General features: G+C 37.5%; 1 protein-coding gene across 2 annotated transcripts in view; it reads right to left on the bottom strand.

Moving 5' to 3' along the window:
- The window catches only part of SCAPER (S-phase cyclin A associated protein in the ER), a 569,517-nt gene that overhangs the window by 450,386 nt on the left and 92,198 nt on the right, over positions 1 to 26,933 (bottom strand). For both annotated transcript variants that reach the window (XM_044231262.1, XM_044231263.1), the window contains exons 7-8: positions 14,214 to 14,330; positions 9,252 to 9,412 (exon numbers count right to left, since the gene is read on the bottom strand). In XM_044231262.1, coding sequence (XP_044087197.1) covers positions 9,252 to 9,412; positions 14,214 to 14,330 — 278 coding nt within the window. The remainder of the gene's footprint in view (positions 1 to 9,251; positions 9,413 to 14,213; positions 14,331 to 26,933) is intronic.

Below are 26,933 nucleotides of genomic sequence, written 5' to 3'. Positions count from 1 at the left end.
ACCAAAACTGAAAGAAATAGAAAACCTGAACAGACCCATAATCAGCAAAGAAATGGAAGCAGTAATCAAAAATCTACCAACAAACAAGAGTCTAGGACCAGATGGCCTTCCAGCAGAATTCTACCAAACATTTAAAGAAGAATTAATCTATTCTGAAGCTGTTTCAAAAAGTAGAAATGGAAGGGAAACTCCCAAACACATTCTATGAGGTCAGCATTACTTTGATCCCAAAACCAAAGACTTGATCAAAAAGGAGAATTACAGACCAATATCCCTGATGAACATGGATGCAAAAATTCTCACCAAGATCCTAGCCAATATGATCCAACATTACATTTAAACAACATTACATTATTCACCATGACCAAGTGGGATTTATTCCTGGGCTGCAAGGGTAGTTCAACATCTCCATGGAATGGAAGAACAAATATTATTAAAATGTCTTTGCTACCTAGAGCAATCTACACATTCAATGCAATCCCTATTAAAATACCATCAACATTTTTCAAAGAGCTGGAATAAATAACCCTGAAATCTGTATGGAACCAGAAAGACCCCGAACAGACAAAAGAATGTTAAAAAAGGAAAACCGAAGCTAGTGGCATCACAATTCCAGACTTTAAGCTATATTACAAAGCTGGAATCATCAAAACAGTATATAGTACTGGCACAAAAACAGACGCACAGGTCAACGGAACAGAATAGAGACCCCAAAAATGGACCCTCAACTTATGGTCAATTAATCTTCAACACATCAAAAAAGAATATCCTGAAGAGACTAGATAAAACACAGTCTCTTCAACAAATGGTTTTGGGAAAACTGGACAGCCACGTGCAGAAGAATGAAACTGCACCATTTCTTTACACCATACACAAAAACAGATTCAAAAAGAAGGATGAAAGACCTAAATGTGAGGCAGGAATCCATCAAAATCCTAGAGAAGAACACAGGCAGCAACCTCTTTGACCTCAACCACAGCAACTTTTTGCTAGACATGCCCCCGCAAAAACCAAAAATTAACTATTAGGACTTTATCAAGATGAAAAGCTTTTGCATAGCAAAGGAAATATTCGACAAAACCAAAGACAACCAAAAAAATGGGAGAAGATATTTGCAAATGACCTATCAGATAAAGGGCTAGTATCCAAAATCTATAAAGAACTTATTGACTCAACACCCAAAGAACCAATAATCCAGTCAAGAAATGGGCAGGAGACATGAACAGATGTTTCTCCAAAGAAGACATGCAAATAGCCAATAGACACACAAAAAATGCTCCATATCACTCAGCATCAGGGAAATACAAATCAAAACCACAATGATAGACCATCTCACACCAATCTGAATGGCTAAAATTAAAAAGTCAGCTAACAAAAGATATTGGCAAGGATGCAGAAAAAGGAGAACCCTCTTACAATCTTGGTGAGAATTCAAGCTGATACAACCACTCTGAAAAATAGTATGGAGGTTCCTCAAAAAGATAAAAATAGACCTACCCTATAACCCAACAACTGCACTACTACATATTTACCCAAAAGATACAAACAGTGATTTGAAGGGGCAACTGTACCCCTTTTAAAGATTTTATTTATTTATTTGTCAGAGAGAGAGGGAGAGAGAGCGAGCACAGGCAGACAGAGAGGCAGGCAGAGGCAGAGGGAGAAGCAGGCTCCCTGCCGAGCAAGGAGCCCGATGCGGGACTCGATCCCAGGACGCCGGGATCATGACCTGAGCCGAAGGCAGCTGCTTAACCAACTGAGCCACCCAGGCGTCCCCTGTACCCCTTTTATAGAAGCAATATCCACAACAGCCAAACTATGGGAAGAGCCCAGATGTCCATCGACAGATGAATAAAGAAGGTGTGATACACACACACACACACACACACACACAGTGGAATACCACTCAGCCATCAAAACAATGAAATCTTAACTGTTTGTAATGACACGGATGGAACTAGAGGTTAACACACTACGTGAAATAAGTCAATCAGAGAAAGACAATTACGAGTTCAGTCATATATGGAATTTAAGAAACAAAACAGAAGATCATAGGAGAAGAGAGGGAAAAATAAAACAATCTAAAATCAATGAAGAAGACAAACCATAAGAGACTCTTAACTATAAGAAACAAACTAAGGGTTGCTGGAGGGGGATGTGGATTGGGGTAGCTGGGTGATGGGAATAAAGGAGGGCACTTGTTGGAATGAGCACGGAGTGTTATATGCAACTGATGAATCACTAAATTCTACCTCTGAAACTAATAATATACTACATATTAATTAACTGAATTTAAATAAAATTAAATTAAAATAAAAAGACCATTTACCTTTAACTGAGGTTTTTGCATTTTGCATTTTATAATTCGGTTTTGATTTGTCTCATCTGTTTTATGTTTCTTTTTTTTTTTTCCTTTCTTGGCTTCTTTTGCATTACTCAGTTAGTTGAACATTCTTTTACTCTCCTTTGTGATTTTCTTGAATTTAGAAAAATATATCCTTAACTTATAATATCTAGTACAAGTCAGAATTTTTGTAACTTCAAAAAAATGCAAGGATCCTAAATATAATCTCCATTTATTCTTCTCCTGTCTTTTGGAATATTGTCAGAAATTCTCATTTTGTATGTATTTCAAGCACAGTCAATACTAAACATTTAATGTGCTCCATGTGTTTACTCCTCCTGGTGTTCTTCATTTCTTTATGCATTCCTGGGTTTCAATTTGGGATCTTCTTCCATTAACCTGAAAAATTCTTGTGGTACTTCTTTTAGTGTAATTCTACTGATTTCAAGTTCTCTCAACTTTTATTTATCTGTAATTCATTTCTTGCTTGATATAAAATACTATTTGTCAATTATTTTCTTTCAGCATTAGATGTCATCATCTGGCTTCCATCAGCTATCAACTTACTCTTACTCCTTTGAAAGTATAGTTAACCTTAGGACAACATGAGTTTAAACTGTGTAGGTCTGCTTGTATATGGATTTCTTTCGATACAGTACTTTAAGTGTATCTGTTCCTGGGATTTTCTTCATAAACATTTTTTCTCTAGCTTCCTTTACTATAAGAATATGGTATATAATACATAAAGCATACAAAATATGTGTTGACTGTTTATGTTGTCAGTAAGGCTTATAATCAATAACAGGCTATTAGTTAAGTTTTGGGGGTAGGCAAAGGTTATACAGGGATTTTCAAGTATTGTTCAGGGTCATCTGAAATCTTTTATTTATTTACTTTTTTACTCTACTTGTAAAGATTTATTCTCTGATTTGTGATATTTTTATTATATTACATCTAAATGAGATATGTTTTCTTTTTTTCCTTCTTGGAGTTCACAGTGCTTCTAAAATATGAGACTGATATTTTAATGGTTTGGGGAAATATTTAGGGATTATCTCTTCAAACATTACTTTTATACCATTCACTCAACCCCTTCACAGACTCCACTTATAGGTATGCTTCTTCTGTGCTTCTCCGCATTTTCCTGTTTCTTCTCTCTCCATTTAAATAGTCTAAATATTTGCTACTGCATTTAGAATTAATTCAAACCCAACGCTCCTAAATTCTAAAACTCTTTTTGATGTGTGCAAATGCACCAGATGTTTTAAAAATTTCATTTATTCCTATCTTCCAGAGCCCTGTAACCATGAAAAATCTGGACTGGTTGCTCCCTAGACCTGGAACAGTTATCATACTGGGATCACCACCATACAGTATGACCTTTGCCTCTCTTCTGGGATGGCATCCTCCAGTAGCGAATAGGTCCATGGAGGCAAAAAAAAAAAAAAAATTTTGAGATCTTGCATGAATGAAAATATCTTCAGCCAGCTTTCACATTTAATAGATAATTTGGCTGAGCATAGAATTTTACATTAGAAATAATTTTCCTTCAGAATTCTGAAAACTTTGCTCAATTTTCTTGTGGCTTCTACAGACAATTTAGCAGAAGCAGATGCCATTCTGATTCCTGGTCATCTGTGTATAAAATGACTATGTTATCTAATTTTAAGACTCTCTTCATCTGTAGTATTCATAAATTTCCTAACATGTTTTGGTGTCAATCTGTTTTCATCCACTGAAGTGGGCACTTAATGAGCCCTTTTGGTCTAGAAACTTATATCCTCTGTTAAAGGAAATCTCCTTTAATTATCTAATTTCATGATTCTCTCCTTCTGCTTTCTAAAATTCATGTTACTCAAATGGTGGATAATTCCACTATCTATTTTTATATAGCAAACCCAAAACCTAGCATCTTTTATTTATTTACTTGTTTTTATTTTTTTCATTAACATATAATGTATTATTTGTTCCAGGGGCAAATCATGGTCTGTGATTCATCAGTCTTACACAATTCACAGCACACATCATATCACATAACCTCCCCAATGTCCATCCCCCAGACACTCCATTCCTGCCACCCCCCTCCCCTCCAGCAACCCTATTTGTTTCCTGAGATTAAAAGTCTCCCTCTCCGGTTTCATCTTGTTTCGTTCTTCCCTCCCTTCCCCTATGATCTTCTGTTTTGTTTCTCGAATTCCTCATATCAGTGAGATCATAAGATAATTGTCTTTCTCTGATTGACTTATTTCGCTTAGCAAAATACCCTCTAGTTCCATCCATGTCATTGCAAATGGCAAGATTTCGGAGGGGGGTTGATGGCTGCATAGTAGTCCATTGTATCTTCTTTATCCATTCATCTGTTGATGGACATCTAGGCTCTTTCCGTAGTTTGGCTATTCTGGACACTGCTGCTATAAACATTTGGGTGCACATGCCCCTTCAGAAAGACTGTGTTATTTCCATGCAATTCTTTGAGTAAGAAATCTGAGGAGTGCTCAGTGGAGGGAGGTTTCATCTACACATGATTATCAGCTAGAGTGGCTCACCTAAGGCCAGACTGTTCATGATGTCTTCACTACATGCCTAAAGTCTTGGCACCATTGTTGGCTGAGATAGCTAGGTTCTCCTTCTCATGGCCTCTTTCTCCTCACATAGTCCCTTATTATTCAACAGCCTATGCTGGACTTCTTTACATGATAGCTGGCTTCCAAGGAAAAAATGGAAGCTGCAAGGCCTCATACAGGCTAGACTTAGAATCTACCGATCACTCTTGTCATGTTCTACTGACCATATCAAGTCACAGGGCAAACCAAAAATTCAAGGGGAGGAAAAAAAGACTCTACCACTTGACAATCAAACTGGCATGCGTGCACAAGAATGGAAGAAATTGTTGACACCCATCTTTGCATACAATCTACCATAGTTCACAACGTGGCTTCAGATTGCCAAGTCCTCTAAGAAGAGCAGACAGTCATCCAATTACAGTATCAACTTCATAATATCACAAGTCCAATATCTCGTGATCTATACTGGATCTCGATTTGCTCCACAGGTGTGAATTCTCTTGGTCTGCAAACCTGGTAGCTCAATGGGAGAAGAGGGCTTGAAGTAGAAACAAGGATGAGCATCTCAACATTATCTTTACAGTCTTCCACTTAATCTGCTTATTATCAATCATTACTCCCAACTTTCCAATGTGCCTGGTATCCTTCAGGTAAGACACCATCTCTTTTACCATCCATATAGAATAAACCTCCAATATTCTTCTGGGGTGAGGGATATACTGTCATCCTACTATTCAGAGTTGAGGGCAAGCAGGGAGAAATTTGGGATGACTACATATAATCCCTACCTTTATCCTCACTTCCAGAGACAACTGCTCCCAATTTTTTAACCTCTGGGGAGTTCTGTGGAACAAACTGGATTGCTTTACAGTTTTGCCCACTCTCTGAGTTTAGAACTCAGCTAACTCACTCTAATGTCTGGTCTACTTTCCAGCTTCCAAAAACTTGTCCGTAACTCTTACCTCTTTTTCCTTAGGTCCTATTTTTCAATCCTTTTATATCATTTTAGCTGAGTTTAGGAAAGACAGTAAATGTATGTGCTCCAACTGTCACCTTTTTTTTTTTTTAAAGATTTTATTTATTTATTTGACAGAGAGAGATCACAAGTAGGCAGAGAGGCAGGCAGAGAGAGAGAGGAGGAAGCAGGCTCCCCGCTGAGCAGAGAGCCCGATGCGGGACTCGATCCCAAGACCCTGAGACCATGACCTGAGCCGAAGGCAGCGGCTTAACCCACTGAGCCACCCAGGCGCCCTCCAGCTGTCACCTTTAACAAAAATCATTTTTATAGGCTATCATTACAAACTTCAATACTAGAGCTAGTGCTATTATAAATTACTTAAGATATAAACCATAATTCATGTTCATAAAAGTATATCAAAACCCCAAAACTGGAAATCAAAGTAGTCAAGAACAAAATTTCCTGATATATGCACATGGATACTTTTAAGCCTAGTTATAATCAAGACCTATCATTTCATCTCAACCAACTGAGTCACACTCATAAATAATCTGAGAGTAATGCTTTAAACAAAACCATGATATACTTTAATACCATGATTCCTTTAAGGTATTTTTTTGCAATTAGATTTAACACATTTTTCTCAGACTCTTTCACAATACAGAAACTAAACTTGGTTCCACATTCTCTTACCTTCTCCTAGGAGAAAAAACTCACAACTACTCTCAATTTTCTACTACTATTAGTCTATATAGAGAAACCAAGGGCAATATACTGGGTAAGACTAAGGAGTATTATTTAAAATAAGCAAACATGACTTACTGAGGCCAAAATGAAAAAAAGAGTATCTGTAATGTAAAGATGGCAAGGCATTTGTTACGTCCAATAAAACATTTCTTTTTGAACGAAGATGCTCTAAAGGGATCTTTCATCAAAGAAAAAGAAAGCAGTACTCTCAGTGTGCTCCTTAATTCATAATGTAAATTCACTGTAATAATCCAAGGCTCAATAGAAGTATAAGAAATTCACTTGGGGGGGATGGAGGCAGCCCCCAGTACTAAAGTGTGGCCCCTGGGGTCCAACAGCCTCCCAACCACTGTAGTGACAGATGGAGTGGGAGGGCCTGGCAGAGTCCTCAAAGAGTCCTCAAAGCCAGCCTCCAGGGCATGGACACCTACCTCACTAAGGGGCCTGGCTCAAGGTGTCCACTGCTCTGGTCCTCTGACCCATGGGCCTGAAGCAAAAACATGCCTGGAGACTGCCCACTGGCTCTTCTCTCTCTCCTCCCCTCAGCCTCTCTGCACTACCCTGGGCTAAAGGCAGGCGAACCAAGGCTCCAAGAGCAATGGTTTGATCTCCCACTACAAGTGAAGAATTCATCTTGGTTTTGGAATAGGCTTTCCTTATGGTTTGTACTTCAAGGATACTTAAAAGAGAGAAATCGCATAGCTCACCTACTGCCAGCTTGGCAGCATAACTTTTAGGAGTCAAGAATGAACACTGGGTTATTTCCTAAGATTGAGCCTTTAAAGTCCAATTGGATGCTGCATAGCCATGTGCACACTTGAACATGAAAATGATCTCCCATCAAGATCGCCCTCTTCAACTAATTCAACTGAAGTGGTTGGAAGAATGGACCCCCTATCTGACCAAACTCAGCCAGACAAATTAAATCAGTCTTTTAGAGCAAGAAGTAAAGCTGCTGCAAGGGTGGCCTAATCAATTTCTGTTTGTACCACCACTGAGCAGTCCCCTCCATTTATTTATATATATATATAAATATATATATATATAATATATATATAATATATGTATAATATAAATATATAACATATATAATTGTAAAATTGCCACCTATATGTAGGTGGTGCCTACAAGGGTACCTGGCTAAGACTGTGAATGAAAGCTGAAATCCTGCCAGGCTCCACTCACCAAGCCAAGTTAATTGGTGTAAGGCTGTGTCTACTCAGATGACATGGCTCCTTTTTCTAAACTGTACCAAGGCACCCTGTATGGGCTAAATGCAGTTCTGACCATCCTACTACCATATCCCTCTTCTACCCAGGATTATATTCCTTACCTCAGACGGACTAAAGATGCTCATGAACAGATTAGGCTTATAGTAAAAGGTGAAATATTTGACCCAAAATAAAATTAATTCCAGAGGTAAACTCAAAATATTACTACAGATATGAATTATATTTGTATTTTTATACATACATACAGTTACGTGGATACACATTTCTATATATCAGAAGTTAGCACAACTTAAACTTAGCAAATGTGTACAATTAAAAAAATTCACTCTGGATTTCTATATAAAAATACTTTATGAAAGAAAAGAATTTTTTTTTACATTAGATAATCAGTTTTGGCTTTTTATATTCTAAATTCAGACAATGTTGAGCTAAGAGAGAAAAGATAATGTCTATGTTCCAAAAGAGATTCTGGTTAGATTTGATATGTTCTCATTTTCATTACATCTCTTTTTGATTAATAAGGATCCCACTCCCTAGTGAGACTGCTCACTAGGGTACCGATCATGGTTAGTTGCTTCCTCCTGGTACCCATCCTCCCCATTGTAGCAACAAATTTATCTTCCCAAATCAAGGCTGATACTATTTAATGTCCACTTAAAATTCCTTCCTATGACCTCTGCTTCTCCACTGTATACTGTAGGTTTTACCATTGTTGTCAAAGTCCACGAAGGAAATTCTTATGGAATAAACAGGCCTTGGAATAATAGCCCTATTTATTTGTGCTCCATAATTATTTTCATGGTATAGAAAACAAATGTGTAAGCAAAGATAAACTGAATATGATTTTAGTGCCAAAATAATATTCAAATATAAATGAAATGAAATGGTGACATGCTACTTAAAAGTGTACACTGCCTAGAGAATGAATTAGTAGTCAATTTTTTTCTATTTTAAGTCAAAAAAGAGTTATAAAGATTTCATAAATGAATTGACGAAAGAATGATTCTCTTAAAGTTTACACAGGGCAACCCTGAGATTAGAATGATCTGCATAAGCTTTCATACAGTTTTTAAGATTACTTTATTAAGATTATTTTAAGGCAAATTAATATCACATGAATGATGCAGAAAGATAAATATGTAATGTTATTAGCATCAGTTTCAGGTAAAATATATAGAACTCCATATGCTTCTACCTGTCTACTATATAAAAAGATTGATTCAAAGTCATTTGCCATTTTGGGACCACTCAGTCAGTTAGGTGTCTGACTCTTGATTTCAGCTCAGGTCATGATTGCAGGGTTATAAGATCAAGCCTGCTTCAGGATCCATGCTGGGCATGGAGCCTGCTTAAGAAACTCTCTCTCTTCATGAAAAAAACAAAAACAAAAAAACAAAGTGACTTGCCATTTTTGCGAGAAGTCTTCTGCACAGTCATTGGTGGGCATGATTGAGCAGGAACTACATCTGAAGCAGCAGGAGAGCTGGTATGATGAGCCTTCACTTTGTCAGCCCAACTAACACCTGTAGGAGCCAGACGGGGAACAGACACTGTGCCAGGCGAACCCCTATGGAGAAAATTCTGCATTAATAAATCAAATATAAAAGCTAAAATTTTTAAAATTTAAATATATACTTAATATTATTTGGGGTCTCTTTTTCTGATTTTTCTTTATTATTTCCTTCCTTTACTAAATTTCAGCTAAGGATCTTTTTTTTCCAGTTCCTTATAGTATAATTTATTTGTTTTAATTATTTTTTTAATACAAGCATTTATAGACTAAATTTCACTCTAACATCTGCTTTTGCCACATCCTATAGGTTTTTGGAATATTGTATTTTCTTTTTCTTTGAGACATATTTTGATTAGCCACTTGATTTCTTATTTGGTCCACTGCTTGTGCAGCAGTGTGTTGTTTAATATTTACATATTGAATATTTAATATTTACATTGTAAAAAATTTAAAAATTTGAAAAAAATTTGAAAGTGAAAAAATACCATGAAATATTATGCAGCCAATAAGAACAAATGCAATATGCATGATTAAAAAAAAAAAAGAACTTGGGCTATTTCCAAATAAAAAAGCAGTATAACATATTATTCCCCACTCATTCGGTTATATGTCACATTTCTATCACTGTTATTTACATCTTGTTTATTTAAATGAAATTTAGCACAGTTCAAAATTATTTCAACTTCCCCCCAAAAAAGTTGGAATCTTAAATATATACTTAATATATTTAAGTTCTAAATAAATTGGGTGTGTATATCCACATATATGGAGTACCATACAACCAGAGAAACTGAAGTCAAATACAGTCATAAATTTATGTTGGTCTAATACTTCATTAATCCAATATAGTACAACATATTGTATGGGAACAGGGATAATATAAAAGCCCTCATTAACTCGGTTTAAAAGAAAATTTCAGTTAAATGGAGGATCCTTATAAAATACATATTTTATTTCAATTTAGGCATTTATTTTATTTCGATTTAAAAACTCCTATCTTTAAATAATATAAATGTGCATTAACTTGTCAATCTATTGACAGAGATACTATCAAAACAGGCTTTCTTTTTGTGTACATTTCTTACATGAACCATGACCACAAGTATAATGCCTCATTGGCAATATCCAATTTTGGTCTCTTTAAAATGAAGTGAGAATTTAGTGACACCTATTAAACATTCTAAGTGAATAATGCTCCTCAACCTTAACAATATTTTCCCCAATCTTTTGACAGCAAAACTTTAATAGTTCACCTTTATCAAAGCTTTCTGAGAACTTTAAGTTTTCACAGAAACAATGACTCTTTCTGTATCATACTTAACCATTTTATTTAATATTTAAATTATGAGTTAAAATAACAAAGAAACTTAAATAAGCAAGTTTAGTTTACTATATATTCTGAGTAAAATTTAACTCAACCAGTAGGAGAAAAGTGAGTAGATAATTTAAAAGTAGACTATGAACCACAACTTTTCAGCACACCGAAAAAAACAGGTTTTACATTGATAATAAAGAGTGCCATTTAATCCAACAATATGATTATATGGAAATCAGTACAAGAACTTTTACCACGCATGCATTAAAGGCTTCCAATGTTAAAAGAAAACATGCATTATACAACATTCTGAGCCACAGACCAATGGAATACATAATATAAGTACATCCCTTAAAATGGTACTTGAATATACAATTATTTGGTTTTGTTTGCTTATATACCTTCCTCCTATTCCATTAAAGTACAATTACTCTAAGTTTCCAAAATCCATTAACGTTCACCTGAGGCAACACTATTCAATAATCTCAGCTGAAAGCAAAAATTTGGTTCTGCCTAGTAACCTTAATAAGCTTTTACTAAATGCCAGGTACAATCTTAAGTGCTTGGGATACAGAAGATATGACAAGAATTTGTGTTAAAGATCCTAGCATGAGTACAAAAAAGAAACATTAAAAAGGTTGTACTACATGGCAAATGTAATAATAACACAAGTAGATGCAAGGTTCAGCAGTAACAAGAGATGAAGATGACAGTGACATGGTTGGAGTGAGGATAAAAAGCAATTAAGAAAGGTTAGGTTTTAACAGAGGAAAGAGAACTGACAGAGCAAACTATTTACCACCCCTCTATTACACATCCAGTATTAAGAGTCACTCGAAAGAATTAAGAGTCCAAACAAAACTGTGTCTTAAAAAAACAGATTTCCCCAGGGACATTTAAGAAAAACAATAGTGAGGGACGCCTGGGTGGCTCAGTTGGTTAAGCAGCTGCCTTCAGCTCAGGTCATGATCCCAGCGTCCTGAAATTGAGTCCCACATCGGGCTCCTTGCTTGGCAGGGAGCCTGCTTATCCCTCTGCCTCTGCCTGCCACTCTGTATGCCTGTGCTTGCTCTCGCTTCTCTCTCTATGACAAATAAATAAAATAAAATAAAAAAATCTTTAAAAAAGAAAAGAAAAGAAAAGAAAAACAATAGTGAGGGCTATTTAACATTAGAGCTGCCAAAAGTTGCTGTAACACTTGGGGCAAATAAGGGCCTAAACAAAAAACCTTTAAAGGAAAATCTGGAGAATGGAATGGCCACAGGGGGCTTTGAAAAGCTCCTATATGCTCCTGAAAATCAAGATAGCCACACATAAGTCAGGGTTCAGTGCATGCCCCAGAAAGATCTGAGAAGGCCCTAACACCTCACTTCTAACTAATCTTGAAGCTGTGAGGAGGCAGGAAGTGAATTCTAGAGCACTGAAGGTAAGTACAACATATACACAGAACTAGGAAACTTCTGTCAAATCAAGTAGAAACTTTAGAAAACGTGACAAAGAAAACAGACTGCAGAAAACTAGTTCAATAGTATTGGTTGTTTTTTTTTTAAAGATTTTATTTATTTATTTGAGAGAGAGAGACAGTGAGAGAGAGCATGAGTGAGGAGAAGGTCAGAGGGAGAAGCAGACTCTCCATGGAGCTGGGAGCCCGATGTGGGATTCGATCCTGGGACTCTGGGATCATGACCTGAGCCGAAGGCAGTTGTCCAACCAACTGAGCCACCCAGGCGTCCCAAGTTCAATAGTGTTTTTGAACAGTAACAATATCACCACCACAAAGCAGCCACAACAAATCCTGAAGAGGTAGCAATCTCCAAAGCTGCCAAATTACTTAAAATATTCAGTTTCAACAACAACAGAAAGTCACATGACATGCAAATAAACAGGAAGATATGACACATTCATACACAAAATAAAAGAACAGTAACTGAAACTGTCCTCAAGGAAACCCAGACGTTGGGCTTCCTAGACAGACTTTAAATCAGGTACTATAATTATCTTCAAAGGATACTAAAGAACAAAAGAAAATTGTGTCGAAAAACTAAAGTATGCAAACAATGTTTCACCAACTATAATATCAATAAAGAGAAAATAAATATAAAAAAGTACTACACAGATATTCTGGAGTTGAAAAATATTAGTAACTGTAATGAAAAATTCACCAGAGGGGCTCAACAGCAGATTTGAGCTAGTAAAATAAACAATCAGCAAACTTGAACACAATCGAGGACAATCTTGAGGACAATCGAGATTATCTGAGAAACAGAATGAAAAAGAAAACAGCAGAAAAACAGAACCTCCAAGACCTGTGCAACACCATCACAAATCCCAAATCGGTATAGAGGGATTCCCAGGAAAGAATAGTTGCAGGATATTTGCAGAAATGGACAAAAACCTTCCAAATTTGATGAAAAACATTCATCTATTCATCCAAAAGGTTAAATGAACCCTAAATAGGATAAACTCAGAGACCTACATCACAATCAAACTATTCAAAGACAAAGATAAAATCATGAAAACAGCAAGAGAAAAGTAAGGCATCTCAAAATGGATCCCTAATAAGATTAACAGTTGCTTTCTCATCAGAAACCATGGGAGTCAGAAGAAAGTGAGAGGGGGTGCCTGGGTGGCACAGTCAGTTAAGCACCCAACTCAGTTTCAGCTCAGGTCATTATCTCAGGGTTGTGAGACTGAGCCCCAAGTAAGGATCCATACTCAGCATGGAGTCTGCTTGAGATTCTCTCTTCCTCTGCCCTTCCTGCTCATTCTCTCTCTCCCTCTCTCAAATAAATAAATAAATCTTTAAAAAAATAAAAAGAACTTTTTAAAAATTAAGAAGGAAATAATAAGACATGTTCAAAGTCCTAAAAGAAAAAGACTTTCAACCAAGAATTCTATGTATTATGAAACTATCCTTCCAAAACCGAAGGACAAATTAAGATATTCTCAGAAAAACAAAAACCAAGAAAAACTGTCAGTAGCAGACCCGCCCAACAACACATCCTGAAGGGAGTCCTTCAGGCCAAAATGAGAGGACACTAGACAATAACTTGAATCTACATGAAGATATAAAGAACACTAGTAAAAGTAACTACACAGGTAAATACAAAAGATATATAAATGTATTTTTTGTTTATAACTTTTTTCTATCTAATTTAAAATATAACCACATAAAACAATAATTATTAAAATGCATTGATGGATTACAATGCATAAAGATACAATTTTCATGAGAGTAACACAGCTTATGATATATATTTAGATCTTTTGCTGTAAAAGAAATTGCTAATTCATGTTATGAATCATTTAGCATGACATATGTTTATGGGTTTTAATTTCTGGATCCTAACTATATTTGAATATATTACATTTCCTAAAAGCTAAATTTTATTCTCTTGGATTTTTTTTATTCAAAAAATTTCAAACACATAACAAACATATACATGGATTTTTTATAGTGGAATATCAGTTTATAATACTGTATTATCCACAGATAATAATTAACTGTAATCCAAGTCAGTTTTTTTGAGTTCATCTCACCCAAAATTTAAGCTTCTTCGAGCATTTGATGTTACACTTATTCTATCTGTCGATGGACTTGGAATCACATGACGTCCTGGAGACATCTTCTTTACTTCCCAAGCCAAAGAAGTTGGTCTGTCAATTCAAAACATAGAAGACATTAAATTAACAGAGAATAAAAAGAAAAACCTAGTATTTTCCCCTCGTTGTTAATAGGTGAAAACATAACCAGGTCACAAATTTTCCCTAGAGTCACCAGAAAGTTTACCATATTACCCAATAAACCATACAGATGATGCATGGTCCAGGATTTTCTACCCACTGCAGTACAGCAACATAACCCTATTTCTCTAAAAAAGCCATGGGTTTATAAAGACATGAGATATACTATTTACATTTTAAAAGCCTCCACATACTCAGCTAAAAACATATTAAAAAGACAATTGTACTAAATCAGACTACTTATAAAAATCAACTTGTGTCTGCTGTCCTGGAAAACTTAGTTGCAGAACAGGACAGAAAAAGAGTTTTGAGGGTTAAATGAAAAATACACAAGAAAATATGAAGTCTACTTTCCTCTACATGAGAGTGGGAGCTTAAACATTTCCTTGCTCTTTGCTGGCAAAGCTAACTTCTTCACTGGCCCCAGAACTCTGAAAGGATGCCAGTCTTTACTAAACTGTTTCCAGGGATATTTGAGTGGCTCCGTCGGCTTAAGCATTTGCCTTCCACTCAGGTCATGATCCCAGGTTCCTGGGATTGAGTCCCACATCAGGTTCCTTGCTTAGCAGAGAGCCTGCTTCTCCCTCCACCTGCTTGTGCTCTTTCTCTCACTCTTTCTCTCTTTCTGACAAATAAATAAAATCCTTAAAAATAAATAAATAAATAAACTGTTTTCCTCTAGTAGTGTTTCCTGTATTTCTAATGGCCTCAGCACAACCCTCCATAACTCCCCAGAATCTCCTTCCCTCCTACCTTCCATTCAATCTAGTGGTTGTGATTTTTTTCTCACATTAAAAAAGTAGTATTTGATGGGGCACCTGCATGGCTCAGCTGGTTTATTTGACTCATGATTTCAGTTCAGGTCATGATCTCAGGGTTGTGAGATCAAGCCCTACATAGGCTCCATGCCAGCATGTAGCCTACTTGAGATTCTCTCTCCCCCTCTCTCTCTGCTCCTCCCCAACCTCTATCTTTCTCTACCTCTCTCTAAAAAAAAGTGGTATTTGTCATTAGAAAACAAGAAATTAAGATAAAAGATTATCCAAATAAAATCTAAATTAATTGTCAAATCACCTTTCAGAAAGCTTCTAACAAATTACACCTCTACTAGATGAAAAGTGCCCATTTCCCTTGAACATTGCCAACAGTTAAGATCTTGTTTTAGAAATTTCAGTGGCTTATTAAAGAGATGGCATTGCTTGAAAAGTAAAAAAATTACTACCTGACACTTTATAGGAAGAGTTCGCTGACTCCTATGCTAGAGTTTTGGTCTTGTGAGGAGTTTTCTTTTACTTTTTTAAATATTTTCTTACTGATTTATTTAGTTATTTGGCAGGGGAGAGCATGAGTGGTGGGACGGGCAGAGGGAAAGGGAGAGAGAGAATCTCTAAAGTCACGAGGTCTTTTTCTTATAAAAATTTCAATAATGGTGTGTTTTTTAAAAAATTCATTAGCAGAGAGGAGTCAAGATGGCGGAGAAGTAGCAGGCTGAGACTACCTCAGCTAGCAGGAGATCAGCTAGAGAGCTTATCTAAAGATTGCAAACACCTGCAAATCCATCGGCAGATCGAAGAGAAGAAGAACAGCAATTCTAGAAACAGAAAAACAACCACTTTCTGAAAGGTAGGACTGGCGGAGAAGTGAATCCAAAGCGACGGGAAGATAGACCCCGGGGGGAGGGGCCGGCTCCCGGCAAGCGGCGGAGCAACGGAGCACAAAATCAGGACTTTTAAAAGTCTGCTCCGGTGAGGGACATCGCTCCGGAGGCTAAACCTGGGCGAAGCCCACACGGGGTCGGCGTGACCTCAGGTCCCGTGGGGTCACAGAAGGATCAGGGGTGTCTGAGTGTCGCAGAGCTTGCAGATATTGGAACGGAAAAGTGGCTGCAGAGACAGAGCCGACAGTAAGCTCGCAGCTCGGAGTTGCCTTGAACCGGTCACAAGCTCGGTGAGCTCGGAGCGCGGCCGGAGGTTAGGCAGACGCGAGTTACTAGGAGCTGTTCGCTGAGGGCGCACAGGGGAGCGGGGCCCTGGGCTCTCGGCTCCTCCGGGCCGGAGACTAAGAGGCCGCCATTTGTATTCCCGTCCTCCGGAACTCTACGGAAAGCGCTCAGGGAACAAAAGCTCCTGAGAGCAAAGCCGAGCAGGTCACTCAGCCCAGCCCCTGGTAAGGGCGGTGTAATTCCGCCTGGGGCAAAGACACTTGAGAATCACTACACCAGGCCCCTCCCCCAGAAGATCAACAAGAAATCCAGGCAAGACCAAATTCACCTACCAAGGAGTGCAGTTTCAATACCAAGGAGAGAGCAGCAGAATTCCGAGGAGGAGAAAAGAAACCACGGAAATCATGGCTTTCTGCCTGTGATTTTTTAGTCTTGCAGTTAATTTAATTTTTTTCTTTTTCATTTTCTTTTTCTCTTCTTCTGCTAAAATTTTTTATAACTTTTACCCTTTTTTTTTTAACGTTTTTTAACTAGATTATCTAATATATAAATATATATATTTTTCATTTTTATACTTTTCTTTATTCATTTTCTTTTTTTTAATTCTTTTTTCTTTCTTTCTTTCTTTTTGAACCTCTTTTTATCCCCAAATCAGAAGAGATCCTAATCTCTTCAATCTTTTTTTTTTCTTAATTCTTTTTTAAATTCTTGATTGAATTTTTAATTCAATCTCTTTTTTTTAATTCTTTTTTTCTTTTTTTTCTTTCTTTTTGAACCTCTTTTTATCCCCAAATCAGAAGAGAACCCAATCAGAAGAGATTGGGAGATCCCAATCAAAGGAGATCCCAATCAGAGGAGATCCCTCACCCAATCGTGAGGGGGGAGAAATCCCCCCTCATGATTTGGGATCTCTTCTGATTTGGTTAAAGCATATTTTCCTGGGATTGTTGCCACCCTTTTAGTATTTTACTTGCTCCTTCATATACTATTAGCTGGACAAAATGACAAGGCGGAAAAATTCACAACAAAAAAAAGAACAAGAGGCAGTACCAAAGGCTAGGGACCTAATCAATACAGACATTGGTAATATATCAGATCTAGAGTTAAGAATGACAATTCTCAAGGTTATAGCCGGGCTCGAAAAAGGCATGGAAGATATTAGAGAAACCCTCTCCAGAGATATAAAAGCCCTTTCTGGAGAAATAAAAGAACTAAAATCTAACCAAGTTGAAATCAAAAAAGCTATTAATGAAGTTCAATCAAAAATGGAGGCTCTCACTGCTAGGATAAATGAGGCAGAAGAAAGAATTAGCGATATAGAAGACCAAATGACAGAGAATAAAGAAGCTGAGCAAAAGAGGGACAAAAAGCTACTGGACCACGAGGGGAGAATTCGAGAGATAAGTGACACCATAAGACGAAACAACATTAGAATAATTGGGATTCCAGAAGAAGAAGAAAGAGAGAGGGGAGCAGAAGGTATACTGGAGAGAATTATTGGGGAGAATTTCCCCAATATGGCAAAGGGAACAAGCATCAAAATTCAGGAGGTTCAGAGAACGCCCCTCAAAATCAATAAGAATAGGCCCACACCCCGTCACCTAATAGTAAAATTTACAAGCCTTAGTGACAAAGAGAAAATCCTGAAAGCAGCCCGGGAAAAGAAGTCTGTAACATACAATGGTAAAAGTATTAGATTGGCAGCTGACTTATCCACAGAGACCTGGCAGGCCAGAAAGAGCTGGCATGACATTTTCAGAGCACTAAACGAGAAAAACATGCAGCCAAGAATACTATATCCAGCTAGGCTATCATTGAAAATGGAGAGATTAAAAGCTTCCAGGACAAACAAAAACTGAAAGAATTTGCAAACACCAAACCAGCTCTCCAGGAAATACTGAAAGGGGTCCTCTAAGCAAAGAGAGAGCCTACAAGTGGTAGATCAGAAAGGAACAGAGACAATATACAGTAACAGGCACCTTACAGGCAATACAATGGCACTAAAATCATATCTCTCAATAGTTACCCTGAATGTTAATGGGCTAAATGCCCCAATCAAAAGACACAGGGTATCAAAATGGATAAAAAAACAAAACCCATCTATATGCTGCCTCCAAGAAACTCATTTTAAACCCGAAGACATCTCCAGACTTAAAGTGAGGGGGTGGAAAAGAATTTACCATGCTAATGGACATCAGAAAAAAGCAGGAGTGGCAATCCTTATATCAGATCAATTAGATATTAAGCCAAAGACTATAATAAGAGATGAGGAAGGACACTATATCATACTCAAAGGGTCTGTCCAACAAGAAGATCTAACAATTTTAAATATCTATGCCCCCAACGTGGGCGCAGCCAACTATATAAACCAATTAATAACAAAATCAAAGAAACACATCAACAATAATACAATAATAGTAGGGGACTTTAACACTCCCCTCACTGAAATGGACAGATCATCCAAGCAAAAGATCAACAGGGAAATAAAGGCCTTAAATGACACACTGCACCAGATGGACATCACAGATATATTCAGAACATTTCATCCCAAAGCAACAGAATACACATTCTTCTCTAGTGCACATGGAACATTCCCAGAATAGATCACATCCTCGGGCCTAAATCAGGACTCAACCGGTATCAAAAGATTGGGATCATTCCCTGCATATTTTCAGACCACAATGCTCTGAAGCTAGAACTCAACCACAAGAGGAAGTTTGGAAAGAACCCAAATACATGGAGACTAAACAGCATCCTTCTAAAGAATGAATGGGTCAACCGGGAAATTAAAGAAGAATTGAAAAAATCATGGAAACAAATGATAATGAAAATACAACGGTTCAAAATCTGTGGGACACAACAAAGGCAGTCCTGAGAGGAAAATATATAGCGCTACAAGCTTTTCTCAAGAAACAAGAAAGGTCTCAGGTAACCTAACCTAAGGTCTCTCACAACCTAACCCTACACCTAAAGACGCTGGAGAAAGAACAAGAAAGAAACCCTAAGCCCAGCAGGGGAAGAGAAATCATAAAGATCAGAGCAGAAATCAATGAAATAGAAACCAAAAAAACAATAGAACAAATCAACCAAACTAAGAGCTGGTTCTTTGAAAGAATTAATAAAATTGATAGACCCTTGGCCAGACTTATCAAAAAGAAAAGAGAAAGGACCCAAATAAATAAAATCATGAATGAAAGAGGAGAGATCACAACTAACACCAAAGAAATACAAACTATTAAAAGAACATACTATGAGCAACTCTACGCCAACAAATTTGACAATTAGGAAGAAATGGATGCATTCCTAGAAACATATAAACTACCAAAATTGAACCAGGAAGAAATAGAAAGCCTGAACAGACCCATAACCAGTAAGGAGATTGAAACAGTCATTAAAAAACTCCAAACAAACAAAAGCCCAGAGCCAGATGGCTTCCCGGGGGAATTCTACCAAACATTTAAAGAAGAACTAATTCCTATTCTCCTGAAACTGTTCCAAAAAATAGAAATGGAAGGAAAACTCCCAGACTCATTTTATGAGGCCAACATCACCTTGATCCCAAAACCAGACAAGGATCCCATCAAAAAAGAGAGCTATAGACCAATATCCTTGATGAACACAGATGCAAAAATTCTCACCAAAATACTAGCCAATAGGATTCAACAGTACATTAAAAGGATTATTCACCACGACCAAGTGGGATTTATCCCAGGGCTGCAAGGCTGGTTCAACATCCGCAAATCAGTCAATGTGATACAACACATCAATAAAAGAAAGAACAAGAACCATATGATACTCTCAATAGATGCTGAAAAAGCATTTGACAAAGTACAGCATCCCTTCCTGATCAAAACCCTTCAAAGTGTAGGGATAGAGGGCACATACCTCAATATCATCAAAGCCATCTATGAAAAACCAACTGCAAATATCATTCTCAATGGAGAAAAACTGAAAGCTTTTCCGCTAAGGTCAGGAACACGGCTGGGATGTCCATTATCACCACTGCTATTCAACATAGTACTAGAAGTCCTAGCCTCAGCAATCAGACAACAAAAGGAAATTAAAGGCATCCAAATCGGCAAAGAAGAAGTCAAATTATCACTCTTCGCAGATGATATGATATTCTATGTGGAAAACCCAAAAGACTCCACTCCAAAACTGCTAGAACTTATACAGGAATTCAGTAAAGTGTCAGGATATAAGATCAATGCACAGAAATCAGTTGCATTTCTCTACACCAACAACAAGACAGAAGAAAGAGAAATTAAAGAGTCAATCCCATTTACAATTGCACCCCAAACCATAAGATACCTAGGAATAAACCTAACCAAAGAGGCACAGAATCTATACTCAGAAAACTATAAAGTACTCATGAAAGAAATTAAGGAAGACACAAAGAAATGGAAAAATGTTCCATGCTCCTGGATTGGAAGAATAAATATTGTGAAAATATCTATGCTACCTAAAGCAATCTACACATTTAATGCAATTCCTATCAAAGTACCATCCATCTTTTTCAAAGAAATGGAACAAATAATTTTAAAATTTATATGGAACCAGAAAAGACCTCGAATAGCCAAAGGGATATTGAAAAACAAAGCCAAAGTTGGTGGCATCACAATTCCAGACTTCAAGCTTTATTACAAAGCTGTCATCATCAAGACAGCATGGTACTGGCACAAAAACAGACACATAGACCAATGGAACAGAATAGAGAGCCCAGAAATAGACCCTCAACTCTATGGTCAACTAATCTTCGACAAAGCAGGAAAGAATGTCCAATGGAAAAAAGACAGCCTCTTCAATAAATGGTGTTGGGAAAATTGGACAGCCTCGTGCAGAAAAATGAAATTGGACCATTTCCTTACACCACACACAAAAATAGATTCAAAATGGATTAAGGACCTCAATGTGAGAAAGGAATCCATCAAAATCCTTGAGGAGAACACAGGCAGCAACCTCTTCGACCTCAGCCGCAGCAACATCTTCCTAGGAACATCGCCAAAGGCAAGGGAAGCAAGGGCAAAAATGAACTTTTGGGATTTCATCAAAATCAAAAGCTTTTGCACAGCAAAGGAAACAGTTAACAAAACCAAAAGACAACTGACAGAATGGGAGAAGATATTTGCAAACGACATATCAGATAAAGGACTAGTGTCCAAAATCTATAGAGATCAAGCCTTCTGATGGCTCCATGCTCAGTGGGGAATCTGCTTCTCTCAATTTCCTTCTGCACTGACCCTGCTTGTGCTCAACCTCTCTCTCAAACAAATAAATCTTTAAAAATATATAAAATAAAAAATAAATTTCTTCTTCGAGATTAGCATGTTGGTAACTTTTGTCATTTTTTCCACTGGGGTTTTCATCATTTTCTAATTTAGTACTATTACTACTATTACTACTACTACTACTACTACTACTACTACGGTTACATATCCTTTGGCAGAGATAACATAACTACTTAAATTTTAATCTTTTATGCAGAAAGGCAAATTTTATTCCTATTAAATCAAGCCTATTAATAATTTCCTTTGTGGTTTCTGCCTTTGTCTTATAAAGTCCTTACCCACAATAAAAATATATAAATATTTATCTGTTTTCTTCTCTATGTACAACTGCAGTTTTTACTTTTGAATCTCAAATGAATTTTGATGCATGATTTGAAGAAAGTAAGATAATGCCATCTTTAGGGAATTTTAGGTTGTTTTCTATAACCAGGAGCTGCCTCAAAAAGCAAAGAGCAGATATACTGATAACCAGTTAAGATAAAAAGAGAAATCTCAGGTATACTTCTGAACCATGGTACCAGGACAGTGTTCACCTTGGACTTGGCCTCAGAATCTTTCTTAATACTATCCTCAACATAGCCACTGCTACCTGACTGTAGTTTATAAGCAGGCAAAAAAAAAAAAAAATTAGTTCATTTCTTATGCATTGGTGGTGATATTTGTAGACCCTTTTGGATATAAGAAACAGAAACTCAAGTTGAATGTAAAAAGTAAAAGAGGGGTGCCTAGGTGGCTCACTGGGTCAGGCCTCTGCCTTCATCTAGGGTCATGGTCCTGGGGTACTAGAATTGAGCCCCGCATTGGGCTCTCTGCTCGGCGGGGAGCCTCCTTCCCCCTCTCTCTGCCTGCCGTTCTGCTTACTTGTGATCTCTGTTAAATAAATAAGTAAAATCTTAAAAAAAAAAAAGAAAGAAAGAAAGAAAGAAAGAAAAAGAAAAAGAAGCTGAAGATTTACTCTAAGGATATAAACTATATAAAAGGTCAAGGATATCCAAGGTGGGGAAAAACTGGAATAAAGAATCATGAGGATTAGACCAAGAGGAAAGAAGCATAAAAGCAACAATCTTAAACTCTCAAAGACCACATGATTTCCTTCATCCCTGATTCCCCTTGTATATCTATTCCATTTTCTTTGAACTTGCTTTCTTCTACTTATCTTCACAAGAACAATAGAGCCACCAATCTCTGATCAGCGTGATGATCTCTTAACTTGGTTCAACCCAATGAAGGAATGTTCCACCCCTAAATTTAATCACTTCTCAGAGATTAAGGGTGAAACTGCTTGGTACAAATGTGGACTAGGCCTGATCTACCCAGGTACAAATGTGGACTAGGCCTGATCTAAACCGTATCAAAACTTGCTATTATCAGAGGAGAGATAAGTCAGTCAGAGAAAGACAAACAACATATGATTTCATTCATCTGTGGAATTTAAGAAACAAAACAGATGAACATAGGGGAAGGGAAGGAAAAATAAAGTAAGATGAAAACTGAGAGGAACGCAAACCATAAGAGATGCCAAACTCTAGGACACAAACTGAGGGTTGCTGGAGGGGAAGTAGACAGTGGGAAGGGATAATTGGGTGATGGGCATTAAGGAGGGCACTTGATATAATGAGCACTGGGTGTTGTATGCAACTGATGAATTATTAAATTCTACATTTGAACCTAAAAAAATGAAAAGAAAAAAGGGGGAAAAAAAGAAACAAAACAAAGTTGGGGGAGACAAACCACAAAACCGATTCTTAACTATAGAGAACAAACAGATGGCTAGAGCCAGGGCAGGGGAGGAGGGGCAGTGAATGCGTGAAACAGGCAAAGGGGATTAAGAGTACACTTAATGTGATGAGCATGGAGTATATGTATATAATTGTTGAACCACTATTCTGTATACCTGAAACTGATATAACAGTGTATATAACTACACTGGGATTTAAAAACATTTTTTTTTCATTATGAGAAACAAAAATGTTACAAGGACCAACACAACATGGTTTCCCTGGATTTGGTTTCCTGGGGATCAAGACTTTCTGGATTTATTGCATGGGATTCCTTCACTCCCTTGGTTTCCCCACGGTGCTGATAGGACAAAAAACATGTTCTTTACTGTATGATTCCACTTATAGAAATTGAACCATGGTTAAATCCAAGGGAAAGAGGCAGCCTAGGCCTGTCTTCTCTGGGAGAAAATGTATGATAGCAGCTTCATGTATTTGGCCTAGTCCACAAGGGATCAGGTCTCATTTGTAAGGATAAGTGAATATCTGCCTTTGCACATAACCGAAATAATACTAAGTATAGCTGATCATCAATCTTTGGAATATCTCTCAACTCTCCCCATTGCTACTACTCCAGTATGAGTAGCCATACCTATAAACTAAACTGCTGTACCTCAAACTTACCACACTACAGCCAGAAAGATCTTTTATTTTTTTTTCTTCAATTTATTTATTTTCAGAAAAACATTATTCATTATTTATCACCTCACCCAGTGCTCCATGCAAGCTGTGCCCTCTATAATACCCACCACCTGGTACCCAAACCTCCCACCACCCCGCCACTTCAAACCCCTCAGATTGTTTTTCAGAGTCCATAGTCTCTCATGGTTCACCTCCCCTTCCAATTTACCCAAATTCCCTTCTCCTCTCTAACGCCCCTTGTCCTCCATGCTATTTGTTATGCTCCACAAATAAGTGAAACTATATGGTAATTGACTCTCTCTGCTTGACTTATTTCACTCAGCATAATCTCTTCCAGTCCCGTCCATGTTGCTACAAAAGTTGGGTATTCATCCTTTCTGATGGAGGCATAATACTCCATAGTGTATATGGACCACATCTTCCTTATCCATTCATCCACTGAAGGGCATCTTGGTTGTTTCCATAGTTTGGCGACCATGACCATTGCGGCTATAAACATTGGGGGGGTACAGATGGACCTTCTTTTCACGAAGGTGTCTTTTCACTTCTGTGTCTTTGGAGTAAGTACCCAGGAGAGCAATTGCAGGGTCATAGGGAAGCTCTATTTTATTTTCCTTTCTTTTTTTTTTAATTTATTTATTTTCAGAAAAACATTATTCATTATTTTTTTTACCACACCCAGTGCTCCATGCAAGCCATGCCCTCTATAAAACACACCACCTGGTAACCCAACCTCCCACGCCCCCGCCACTTCAAACCCCTCAGATTGTTTTTCAGAGTCCATAGTCTCTCATGGTTCACCTCTCCTTCCAATTTACCCAAATTCCCTTCTCCTCTCTAACGCCTCTTGTCCTCCATGCTATTGGTTATGCTCCACAAATAAGTGAAACCATATGGTAATTGACTCTGCTTGAATTACTTCACTCAGCATAATCTCTTCCAGTCCCATCCAAGTTGCTACAAAAGTTGTGTATTCATCCTTTCTGATGGAGGCATAATACTCCATAGTGTATATGGACCACATCTTCCTTATCCATTCATCCGTTGAAGGGCATCTTGGTTCTTTCCATAGTTTGGCGACTGTGGCCATTGCTGCTATAAACATTGGGGTACAGATGGCCCTTCTTTTCACGACATCTGTATCTTTGGGGTAAATACCCAGGAGTGCAATTGCAGGGTCGTAGGGAAGCTCTATTTTTAATTTCTTGAGGAATCTCCACACTGTTCTCCAAAGAGGCTGCACCAACTTGCATTCCCACCAACAGTGTAAGAGGGTTCCCCTTTCTCCACATCCTCTCCAACACATGTTGTTTCCTGTTTTGTTAATTTGGGCCATTCTAACTGGTGTAAGGTGATATCTCAATGTGGTTTTAATTTGAATCTCCCTGAGGGCTAATGATGATGAGCATTTTTTCATGTGTCTGATAGCCATTTGTATTTCTTGATTGGAGAAGTGTCTGTTCATATCTTCTGCCCATTTTTTGATGTGTTTGTCTGTTTCGTGCGGGTTGAGTTTGAGGAGTTCATTATAGATCCTGGATATCAACCTTTTGTCTGTACTGTCATTTGCAAATATCTTCTCCCATTCCGTGGGTTGCCTCTTTGTTTTTTTGACTGTTTCCTTTGCTGTGCAGAAGCTTTTGATTTTGATGAAGTCCCAGAAGTCTATTTTCGCTTTTGTTTCCTTTGCCTTTGGAGACGTATCTTGAAAGAAGTTGCTGTGGCTGATATCGAAGAGATTACTGCCTATGTTCTCCTCTAAGATTCTGATAGATTCCTGTCTCACGTTGAGGTCTTTTATCCATTTTGAGTTGATCTTTGTGTACGGTGTAAGAGAATGGTCGAGTTTCATTCTTCTACATATAGCTGTCCAGCTTTCCCAGCACCATTTATTGAAGAGACTGTCTTTTTTCCACTGTATATTTTTTCCTGTTTTGTCGAAGATTAATTGACCATAGAGTTGAGGGTCCATATCAGGGCTCTCTACTCTGTTCCACTGGTCTATGTGTCTGTTTTTATGCCAGTACCATGCTGTCTTGGTGATCACAGCTTTGTAATAAAGCTTGAAATCAGGTAAGGTGATGCCGCCAGCTTTATTTTTGTTTTTCAACATTTCCTTAGCGATTCGGGGTCTCTTCTGATTCCATACAAATTTTAGGATTATTTGCTCCAGCTCTTTGAAGAATGCTGGTGGAATTTTGATCGGAATGGCATTAAAAGTATAGATTGCTCTAGGCAGTATAGACATTTTAACAATGTTTATTCTTCCGATCTAAGAGCATGGAATGGTCTTCCATCTATTTGTGTCTTCTTCAATTTCTTTCATGAGTGTTCTGTAGTTCCTCAAGTACAGATCCTTTAACTCTTTGGTTAGGTTTATTCCCAGGTATCTTATGGTTCTTGGTACTACAGCAAATGGAATCGATTCTCTAATTTCCCTTTCTGTATTTTCATTGTTAGTGTATAAGAAAGCCACTGATTTCTGCACATTGACTTTGTATCCTGCCACGCTGCTGAATTGCTGTATGAGTTCTAGTAGTTTGGGGGTGGAGTCTTAGCGATTCTCATATCAGATAAATTAGACTTCAAATTAAAGACTGTAGTCAGAGATACAGAAGGACACTACATAATCCTTAAAGGGACTATCCACCAAGATGATCTAACAATTGTAAATATCTATGCTCCCAATATGGGAGCAGCCAATTACTTAAGAAAACTGTTAATCAAGATAAAGAGTCCTATTAATATGAATACACTAATCGTAGGAGATCTTAACACGCCTCTTTCAGAATTAGACAGATCATCGAAGCAGAAAATCAATAAAGAAACAAGAGCATTGAATGACACATTGGACCAGATGGACCTC

This window comes from Neovison vison, chromosome 13 (assembly GCF_020171115.1).
Source record: "Neovison vison isolate M4711 chromosome 13, ASM_NN_V1, whole genome shotgun sequence".
NCBI classification, from domain to species: domain Eukaryota; kingdom Metazoa; phylum Chordata; class Mammalia; order Carnivora; family Mustelidae; genus Neogale; species Neogale vison.
Note: the sequence above shows the minus strand (reverse complement) of the source record. Positions and strands in the feature narration are given on the sequence as shown.